The sequence below is a fragment of the Hippocampus comes genome, unplaced genomic scaffold (genome assembly GCF_001891065.2).
Source record: "Hippocampus comes isolate QL1 unplaced genomic scaffold, H_comes_QL1_v1.1 scaffold261, whole genome shotgun sequence".
NCBI classification, from domain to species: Eukaryota; Metazoa; Chordata; class Actinopteri; order Syngnathiformes; family Syngnathidae; genus Hippocampus; species Hippocampus comes.
This window is the reverse complement of record NW_017805824.1, coordinates 7,605,019-7,616,511: the sequence shown is the minus strand read 5'-3', so window position 1 is coordinate 7,616,511 and position 11,493 is coordinate 7,605,019. Positions and strand designations below refer to the sequence as shown.

The following is an 11,493-nucleotide window of genomic DNA, read 5'->3' as shown; positions in this document are numbered from 1 at the left end:
CCCGCTGCGCATCCAGGCTGCTCAAACGTTGTCGAAAGTTTGGCAGCACATACGTGTGTGTGAACAACTATTTTCTTTGATGAAGCTGAACAAAACATCACACAGAAGTCGATTTACTGCTGAACACCCTCATTCAATTTTGAGGATTTGCGCGGCTCAGAGCCTGACCCCAAATATTGATGAACTTGTAGAAAAGTTAAGACACCACCGAGTATCAGCCTCAGCCTCAAAGATGTGAATATTACTTATAATATACTGTGCAATCACATATTTTTGAGTTTTTACTCAATTCATGTTTAAAAATTAAAGTATAATATTTGCTTTCGCTGCTTGTTACTTCTTGAAGAAAGTGTTGTTTTTGGTTTATACATTTTTGCACTTTATTTTGTTGTATTTCAATCCAATTATGTTTTAAAAATATTTGTTTCGAGTAAATGATCGAAAATTACTGCAGTATTATTTGTTTGTCTTTTCAGTAAATTTAGCCTACTTTTGCTAAAAGAGAAAATATGGACTATTGATAGTGCCTTGAATAATATCGGCTTCTTTCATTCATGTTATGGGTATTTTTATACAAAGGAAATTTTTTTGTGCCTGTTGAAAATTTAAGTTTACTGACATAGCCATAAAAAATGTTGCTTTATTTATCTGACCATATTGGAATGTATTTGTTAGGTTTTCAGTCAATTAAATTTGGTTCAATAAACAATATGTGGTCATTTTTAAAATTTTCAATGAACATTCGATCAGTCCGGCCCTCGGCTTGCAGCAAAATTTTTTATCTGGCCCTCCGTCCATTTGACTTTGACACCCCTGATCTAAATGAAAGATACCTTTCATTGTATTGCCTCGCGTCGGAAACTTCGCTTGTCTCGAAGCATCAGGCAATTTCCTAGCTGCTGCTGCTCCCTACCGGTATAGGGGAGTACTACATGATTACTCTTCCAGGTGATCGACCGCACAGGCATACCTATTGTATAAATTCCCACGGCACACCTGACAATATCTTGCGGCACACCAGTGTGCCGCAACACAGGGTTTGAAAAACACTGATCTTGACTCAGCTTCCGCAAGTTAAAGCTGCTTTCTTCGTTCCTTCCCTTAGCTACGCCCCTAGTTGTCATGACACTGTAGTGTGTGCACGGTGAACAGTGGCTCATTTTCATGCAACAGGTCCATACCCTCATATCAAGCAAAGTACTGGGAGGCTTAAATACTGGGGTGTAAATGTTGATCTATCGGGTATTTTGACAAAAGTGTGTCATATACAGGTAATAAAGACATGGGGGAAGTCCTTTATGTTGCAAAAATTTTCATGTCTCCTTTTGACGGCAAATTTTGCATACAGCTGTGTATCACCAGCGATGCTTGTTCCATCATGGATCCATATTGGAGTACTGAGAAATGACCTTTGTGGGACACCATATGTAATTTGATTCATTCTTAACAATCAAACAAGACCAAAGACCTTTCAGACAATCATTGTGGTTCTGAAAATAAATTGCCATTTATATCAAAGGTCAGAGAGAGATGCACACCCCTACAGCTTATTGTGTATTGGTTTTGATTCCAGACCTTGTGTGTTGAGTGGTGTTAAATTGCATACTCCTGGTTCATGCTGTCCAATAAGGTAAGACATGGAAGCATCCTGTATCCACTATTGTTTCATGCCATGTCATCAGGAGAGCCTTCTCATGTGATGGAAGCTCTGAGCGGACAATGGTTTGTACTGTGAGACAACACAAAAATGCCAAGTAAAGCCTACTACAGTTAAACTTTCTTTGGGATTAACTTCAAATGTTGTCAGGTGTGTGCTGACTCCGATTATTAGTACTGTATTAGTTAATTCTGAACACAGCAACATTCCATGCATAAGAAGAGAGTGTGCACCCTTGTGCAACCTCAGCTATTTTTACTACTCTTGAAAGGCTTTCGTTTTTTGTTTTTTTTTGGGGGGGGTTCCCACTGGGGTTGTACAGGTCATACACTACTGGTTGAAAAAGTTTTGAAAAGATTCTTCTGCGTCTTATATTTTCACATCACAAAAATGTGGCATTTGAATAGGGGTGTGAAGACTTATATCCACTGTATATGTACAAGCAGACTATCATCTGTTTACAAGACAAGTGTGTTGTATTGTCATAGGAACGTTTTGTTTCGTTTTTTTTTTTTTTGCATTTTTCCGGGTTCATACTTTTGAAATGTGAAAAATATGGGAGGTAACCAGCATGCTCTACTGTGATTACAGCCGTGGCTGGGGTTGGTGTCTTGATGATGCCCCCGCGAAGGATACCGTTTCCCAAAGCTTGCTGCTTCCTGGGGTTCTGTACAGTGCTGCCCATCAATGCCGTTTGCAGTATGGATCTGGATCCCTGCTATGCGATGACATGGATGTAAGACTACCTTTCAACAACATGTCCACCACATCCTCTTTCATATGATTTCTTCTTCCCAGTCCAAGTATGTAGAGTGTGTTGGGGCCCTATTTGAAATCTGAAAATCCCTTGAACCCACCAGACCCTCAACACATGAGCCTAGGATCAGTCATTCCCTGATACACACTTTTCATAACCAGAATAAGAGTATATGAACATGTGGATGTAAAAACGAAAATTAATAATCATCCAATTAACCGGTTCCGAGCTTTGATGTGCACGCTTTTATCAGTCGACATAAATAATTAACGTATCTGAAGACCAGTATGAAGCAATCTTACAGGTTACTTTTTTTCATCAAAAGGCTCCTAACTTTTGATCTGAAAGGGCTGAGGTGATCAGACTACTACTGATACTGCTGCTAATAATAATAAAAAATAATCATCATCATCATCATCATAATATTACTATGCCGGGCATCAGTGTCGAGTCATGTCTTCTCCCTGTCCTGTATGGAAGTCTTTTGACAATGATTGACTTACTTTGCATTATTCTTTAGCATTTGTTACCTGGTGGTGTGTCATTATTTGCTGCGTTCTCAGCAGGCAACATTTTTGCTCATCTTACATTGCTTATTTGGAAAATCTGTGCAATTTTTCAACATGCGTGTCAATCTACAGTTCGCCTGCTGCTCGGCCCCTGTTCACAATGAATTCAAGGACAGCTCGCGTTCTGATATGTGAAAAAGGAAAATGCTTTAATGGCGATAAAAGTGGTGCCTGAAATGCGCCGAAAAATGCACCGCTGACAAAGGACGTGTGACACAGCAGACGCCTGAACAGTGGTGGTTGGAGTGAAGAAGTGCACTCAATTTGCATAATTAATCAACAATCAATTCCACACAATCAACCACATTTCAGCAGTCAAATAATTATCTGATTAAGACCTCCAATGGTGTGGATTCATGAAATATTCATAATAATCAAACAGGTCAGAATAGGCATTTTTTCTTTTGGTAAACCTGCCTTACCCATATCATTCAGAAACCTCAAATCCATCTCCCCAACTGACTTTTCTTCCTCCGTCCTCTACCACCTGTCCATATTACCTCCTCCACTGTCCCATGACCCCACTCTTCTCACCAACTACTACAAAAACACTCACTCCAGCTCGAAAGACTATAAAACATCCGGTTTAACTGTTCATCTCCTCGCCTACACCGATCACCTTCAGTTATACAAGACCGCACTCAATTCCAGCCGTTCTACCAATACTCCAACCTTATCCAAACTGACTCCAACAACCAAAAGGCTCTCTTCTCTACCGTCAACAAACTCCTCAAACCCAGCGACATTTCAACCTCTTTTACCGTCAACAAATCCAACTCATTCCTATCCTACTTTCAATCCAAAATCGACATCCTCTACAGCAGGGGTCCCCAACCGCCAGGGCAGTTCATGACGAGGTGAGAGATGGTGGGAAAGCAGTGCTTGACGAAGGAAGATGGGATGGGATCCAGTGTGCAGGTGGGGGAATTCATTGTTGTGATGATGTTGGTGAGTTCAGCTATGGAGACAGGAGTGAATTCGGAGAGATGTGGAGTAGTTTGAGGGATGGAGGCAGGTAAATCAGAGGGGGGGTTGGGTGAGGTGGTTAGTGAACTGTTGAGCAGAGGTCCCCAACCTTTTTTGCCCCACGGACCGGTTTCATGTCCGACAATATTTTCAGCAACCGGCCTTTTAGGGCTGGCTAAATACAACAAAATAATACGATCTCACCGGCATGAAAAATGTCGAAACATAATAATAAACACGAATCATGATATCAGGAACGTCCTATCTGGCCGCAACATTCTCTGCTCGCTATGGTAACGTTTGAATGTGCCTTCAAAATAAGATAGGCCGCAATAAAAGTGCATGAAAAATACAACTCACCATCGTTATTTATTATGCAGAGTGGGCTTGGTGCGTGGGAATCTTCTGTTGAGATGAAGCCGTATTTGAAGTAGGACTTCTGATACTGTCTATTAAATGTAGCCTTCTCTTTCTTGAAAGTCGGAGGCTCCTCTTCTGTCTCCTGGCTGGGCCTTTTCCCCTTCCTGAAAAAACTTTTGAAAGACTTTTGTTTTTTTATTCATTTTTGCTAGCTCCTGCGTTTCATTTTAGCCGTAACCTATCGCGTGACCGAGAAGCGCGCCTTCACCTGCGTCAAGAGTGACATACCGTAGACTGATATAACAGAGAATCCGGTAATTTTTCAAAATAAAACATCTTTCAGATTTCTAAATGAATAAAACGGAAGGAATCTAAGTTATTTATTCTTTCTGTGCGGCCCGGCACCAAATGACCCAGTGGTTGGGGACTCCTGCTCTACGGTACAACCTCCAAACTCCTCAACAAACTACAGTACATCCAGAATGCCACCGCCCGCCTTCTCACCCACACCCGCACTCTTGATCACATCACCCCCGTCCTTAAAAATCTCCACTGGCTCCCCGTTCCCCGGCGTATCCAGTTTAAACTCCTCCTACTTACCTATAAAGCCCTTCACACTCAGGCCGCCTCCAACCTCTCCGACCTTCTTCACCCATACACTCCTTCCCGCAACATCCGCTCCTCAAAGACAAACCCCCTTGCTATCCCGGTGGCCAGGCTCAAGAACCTGGGGGGACCGAGCCTTCCCTGTCGCCGCCCCCACCCTAGGGAACGCTCTACCACAACACATCCGTAACTGTACTGACCTCTAATCCTTCAAATCATTTCTTAAAACTCACCTGTTGCGCAATGCTTTTAACAGCTTTTAATCTCTGACCCATTTCTGCTTTGTTTTTCTTCTTCTAAATGTGTTTGTTTTAAATCATGTATGCTTGGCTTTAAAGTGTACATTTTATCCCGTGTTTTTGTCATGATTCGGTTTGGGACCAACAGGTGGCACTGTAGGGCTCTCCCTGCAGCTGCACACCGGTTGGTCATTATGTAATTAGTGCTTTAAAAGGACTCCCAGCCCGAACACTCAGTGTCGGGTCATTGTTGCTCTTTGCTACTGTCATGTTTGTTTGTGGCTGTTGCTCTTTGCTACTACTGTCATGTTTGTTTGTTGCTGTTTGCTCTTGGCTTCTGTCATGTTTGTTTGTCATGTTTTTGGTCATGTTTCTGTTCTTGATTGTTTTGAGCTTCAGTTATGGTTTTTGTTTGATACTTTGTTTAGGATTTAGTTGTCTGAGTTTTAATACAATCTTTCGAGTACACCCTGCTGCCTGCTTTTTGGGGTCCACCACCACCATGCAATCGTGACAGTTTTAAACTCTTGTAAAGTGTCTTTGAGTACGATGAAAAGCGCTTTCAAAATTAAATATATTATTATTATGATATGATCAGTGGCATTTGTTACTCTTTACTCTCAACTCTACCCCCTCTGCTATGCCTTAACACACCAAGACTTTCTGTTGATATAACACTGAAAAGTAAAAACCTTTTGTGTGCCATTTCAACCTCCAAAAGGCCCAGCACTGAACTCATTGAATATTCCTATTACACAACCCCAAGTTGAACATATTCATTCAATTCTGCATGTCAAATTCTACTTTATAGTTCTTCAACTGATTAGAAAACCACCATTGGAAGGTTAATGCACACAGCCACACTACGTTTACAGCTTTGGTAATATCATATTTTAATGCAAACATTTAATTGTCATACTGTTAATACTTTATTCATTCTCAAACTTAGTTTTGAAAAGAAAGAAAAACATCAAATTGTTATTTGCTCTAATGAGTCGGCAATTTAAGGTCAAAGAAGGCCCATTCATTTTGCTCTTTGCTACTGTCATGTTTGTTTGTTGCTGTTTGCTCTTGGCTTCTGTCATGTTTGTTTGTTTGTCATGTTTTTGGTCATGTTTCTGTTCTTGATAGTTTTGAGCTTCAGTTATGGTTTTTGTTTGATACTTTGTTTAGGATTTAGTTGTCTGAGTTTTAATACAATCTTTCGAGTACACCCTGCTCCTCATTTATTCATTCTCAAACTTAGTTTTGAAAAGAAAGAAAAACATCAAATTGTTGTTATTTGCTCTAATGAGTCGGCAATTTAAGGTCAAAGAAGGCCCATTCATTTTGAAGCCTCATTCCTGTTCAAAAATGATGAAAAATCGAACTTGTCATGGAAACAGTGCGCATAGAGGTACGTCACGCTGCTGGTTGGTCTCTTGCCATTTATTTGTCATCCATTTTGTTCAGCACTGAAGCTTGAAACGACATGCTCCAAATGGAGGGCAACATAATGCACTGGTGATGCCTGACAATAAACGGTCCTTTCAGCCCTCCTACTGTAGCCTTCTTGTTGAAATACCTTGGTGCATTCGACAATGTAAAGAATTGATTTTCCACCACTGACCGGCGGCCTCCCTTCATCATCCCTCCACCCGCCACCCACCCCCATGGAATTCAGGATTGGAGAATGCCAGTGCAAATCTGAACACATTTTCTGACAGCTTTCTCAGAGACCTCCGAGTCAGTAGAAGGCATACATATTTATACACGTTAAACACAGTGGTTTAATACTGCCTGTTCAACCTAATGCCATTTGCTCTGACCGTTTCAGTTCTTTCTAATTCCTTTTATTCTTTTGTTTCTTTTAATTTACTGGAATATAACATATTGTACAATGTCCAAGAAAGGTTCTTCTTCTTATTGTTATAAACATGGGTTTGCAAAAGAATCTCTTTGTGGTTCTCAAAGGAGCACTAGAGGTTGGTACTTGGTGCTCATTTTTTGCCAGCCCATTGACCTCGCAGGCAGCAGCAAGTCTAGGATCTATTGCTATTAGTATTAATTAGTGCCTTATTAATAGATGTGGTGTGTCGCAATTTTGTGAGAAGTGTTCTTTAGATGTGTTGATATTGTATAAATGAATATAGACCTTACCTAATTCAATCGATCTAACAATTTAAATGTGATGTGGGAACAGTTTGTGGTGGGAGCATGCATCTAATACTTCCTACTTTCCGAAGCAAATTGCTCATGACACGCAAATTGATTCACAAAAAAGGATTTATTAAGATGAATTTCATTGTGAAAGTTGCTAAGCAATCCACAAATTAAGGATTCGAAAATGTTGCCTCACCTAAGGCACTAAATGACGATAGAAGTACTTTATATTATCTTGGGTGTCGAAATTATCTGCAAAGTTTTTGGGCCTCAACTACACTGATGTTAACAAAGGCAGCGTGTTATGTGCACAAATGGAACACTGGACAGGTCATTTTAAAGTCAGGCTAACTTTGCTGTAAGAAAGAGAACAAGGATGACAAGGATTATGTTTTCCCTTTATTCATTTTTATTCATTTACGTTAGCGATGGGTCTCCTATTCTCAGTGAGTGACAAATAGTGTGACCATGTTTTTCCATATCAAAAGATTTTGCTCTCTTTGACACAATATTTTGTATTCAGCAGGTACTCAAGCGGCTACCTGTCATTGTTATTGTGTGTGTGTGTGTGTGTGTGTGTGTGTTTTGATTGTTCTTGTGTGTGTGTTTTGATCAGTCAAAGTGCAGCGACTTGTTTCACAGGAGGCAAAACAAACTCGAGTAACTAAAGCAATTTTGGTAAGACTTGATGAAAATCCAACCATAGCAGGATTTTGTGCCACATCAACATTCTTTAAACAACCGCTTCACAACTTTTTGCCTGCGAAATGCAAATGTCGCCAGCCCACTTGTCATCGGGTCATCTGTTTTCACCAGAGGTCTCACTGTTAATTTTGGCGCGGCTCATGAGGCCGAAACAGTTTTGTGTGGCGCGGCTGAATTTAAACCAAGCCAGAGCATCTGGATTTAAACCAAACACACCTCCTTCCCTTGCACCACTTATGTCCACCCCAGTGTACATTTCTTATCAAAATGGTGTTGGATTCAGTGTTCAGTCCCTGTTCTTTAATCTGGCAAATTAGGATTTGACTCTACCAGGTCATCATCACAATCATTTTAGCACAGAAGGTGTAAAAAATTATGTATGAATTAATTGGATTCAAAGTAAAATGTTTTTTTTAAGTTTCCCAGATGAATATTTTTACATCACTGCATATACTGTGTTGGTCAAAAGACAAATTGACCCCCACGCATTCAGCAGAAATGTCAAGACAAAATGAATGGAGCTCTGAGTGAGCAAACCCCGCAGATAAACAGCACATTTGACCTTTTGCGTTATCACTTATCAAAACCAATTACATCTGTGTCCCACACATTTCTCCTTTTCATTCTTTATTCACCGTAGTGGAAAATCCAAGGTTGGATTTGTGTGTGTTAGGCCCTCAACTTTCCACCAGTATCTTGCGTGCACTTTGTTCTGCCACACACAGTTAAGAAAATGTTGCCGCGCTGAACTGCCAACATTTGAATAACTTAAGTCTGCTTCTTGAGGCACATCACTTGAAATGCATATAGGCGTGTGTGTTACATGGATGTGTGTGTGTGTGTGTGTGTGTGTGTGTGTGTGTGTGTGTGTGTGTGTGTGTGTGTGTGGCCCAGTTGCTTTGACAGGTGCCATGCATCTTCCCTGCTACTGTGTGAACTAAAATCATGAACCCAGAACGGGATATTTGAAAGGTAAATCAAATGCTCTTGTCTTCTTTTTTAAGAATGTGTGCAGCACGCTGTGGTGTACTGTAGGAGCAACATGCCACTCCAAGCTCGACGGTGCTGTGGATGGAACCACTTGTGGCCAAGACAAGGTGAGTCTGTTGTTTCATCAGTGATGATGTACTTCAAACTGGAGGTGTCAAAATGAAGGTATGCCATATCCATTGATGTGGCCCACCAACGCAAACAATGTGTGCAAGATTATTGTCTCTAACAAATGCAAACAAAATCACTAAAACTAAAATTGGAAAAACATTTTGTGCCCTGCGATTGGCTGGCAACCAGTTCAGGGTGTCCCCCGCCGACTGCCCTAAGACAGCTGGGATAGGCTCCAGCACACCCCGCGACCCTTGTGAGGATAAAGCGGATCAGAAAATAGATGGATGGATGGAAAAACATTTTAATCAACTAAATAAAATAGAAATGGAAATGTTTAAAAAAAAAAAAGCAAAAACTACCACGCCACAGTTTAATTCGAACTGACTCAATGTACAAAAAAAGTACAAATGAAATAAAAACTAACGAAAATGAAAAATCCCAAACTTTGGTAACCCTGGTTTCTACTTCAAGTTTTTTACCAAATTAATTAGCTTTTTTTTTTTTTTTTTTTAATTTTTAGTTGAAATCGTACAGAAAATGTTCATTTTTGTTTTCCTTTAACATATAAAATTGTAACAAATCAACTGTAATATTAATTGAACAATTGTGGACTAAGAGGGGAATGGGTCAGGAGAGCCGATTATTCGTTCACTTGTTTTGTAGCCTAAAAACAACAGTATAGTCCAAAATTATTGTGAATACATATAAAGAAAGCTTGAAGCAGTTTAAAATGTTTTAAGCTTACTCACGTCGCTGGTGTTCATTGGGGGTGCGCCTTACACTCCGAAGCACCTTATAGTGCAGAAAATATGGTAATTTGTTCAAAGAGAAACTGACAGAAAGTTGTGTGAGCTTTAGGGTTGATCACATTAACTTCCAATCAGCCAAGACCATGGAGTGTTAATTTATTCGGTAGTCTGAACTGTGCTGTTTTCTTGCCAGTGGTGTTTCAGTGGGCAGTGTGTCGCAGCTGGGCATTACCCAGACAGTGTCAACGGGGCCTGGGGTACGTGGAGTGAGTGGTCGCCCTGTTCAAGATCATGTGGGGCAGGAGTTGAGAGTGCACAGCGGGACTGTGATGACCCAGTGTAAGTTTTTTTTTTTTAAACTACTTTTTACTGAAGTGTATATACTCACATAAGTCATTTGGTACACTGCACATTGTAATTAGATCCAATGCAAGAGTAATGCTTTGAAAGGGGACGTCAACCCCAAAATCTTCTTGACAAGAATATGTTCTATACAGCACCACTTGTCTAAATATGCCAATCTGATTCATAATCTGTTAACAACCATTTACGGCTCACCCATTTTCTAAAGCTGAGCCATGATTGGTCGTTACTTGAACCCTGAGTAACTGTGATGTCATTTTCAGTCGACAGCAAGTAACAAAATGGCCGCGCACTGATTTGGCCAAAAATGGGTGGATTTTACTGCTTAACTCATCTTCCACAAACGCACTAGCAATTAAAATTCAGTGTTTAGACAAGTAAAGACGCATATAACAAATTGTAAAGAGAATATTTTGGTTGACTTCCATGTAAAACAAACAAAAAAAATTACTTTTCGATTCAGTGCACTAAAGATGTTTCACCTCTTTTCAAAAAGTTTATAGTGGTCCTTCTTCTCCTGGCGGATTCAACAAGACCCTTGCTGATTTCTGTCTGTTCTTACTAACAGTGGGTAACCTCACTGGGCCTTTGTTCAATTCACCAGGAGAAGAAGGGTCACAACACCTGAGCTTGAAGATAGAAATGTGAGGCTGAATGTGGTCATCCTGTACGTGGCTAGTTTGTCTAAGAAACTCCAAAAGATGTTTTTTTCTTCATACAAAACCTGGTTCACACCAAGGCCAGAAACCCTGAGATGCAAACTCAGCAAAGTGGTTCATGCAGTGCAGTATGGTGAGGAGTCCGATGGCCTCTACATTGGAGAAACTAAGCAGCCTTTGAATAGCTGCCCGGCCCAACATTGGCCGCTGGATTTTTTATTTTTATTTATTTATTTATGTATTTATTTATTTATTTATTGGTGCTGGAGTCTGCAGTTCATCTGCATTTCAAGAAGAAGGGACATTCCTTTGACATCAACTACAATATGTTCAAAATTTGGATAGGGAGATTATTGTTTGAAAGAGGCGTAAAATAAACCATGTCAAATTCAAAAAAGATGTGAATGTGAATGGTGGTGGTGAGGATAAGCGGCTCAGAAAATGGATGGATGGATGGATGATGGATATTTTTAAACAGAGGTGTCACCTACCGACTGTGTACAACAATGTCCTGATTCGCGCTGGCAATTGATAACACGTTATTTTAATGGAACATGGTTCTCAGTAATTCTATTCAATTCTGAGGAATCATTTGGTAAGTTATGTGACAATTCCAC

At 40.3% G+C, this 11,493-nt stretch overlaps 1 protein-coding gene across 1 annotated transcript in view; it reads left to right on the top strand.

Annotated features, from left to right (window-relative positions):
- adamts7 (a disintegrin-like and metallopeptidase (reprolysin type) with thrombospondin type 1 motif, 7) overlaps positions 1-11,493 on the top strand; it is an 84,029-nt gene that overhangs the window by 43,231 nt on the left and 29,305 nt on the right. Inside the window, exons 9-11 of the mRNA XM_019886931.1 lie at positions 2,249-2,393; positions 9,006-9,098; positions 10,048-10,193. Coding sequence (XP_019742490.1) covers positions 2,249-2,393; positions 9,006-9,098; positions 10,048-10,193 — 384 coding nt within the window. The remainder of the gene's footprint in view (positions 1-2,248; positions 2,394-9,005; positions 9,099-10,047; positions 10,194-11,493) is intronic.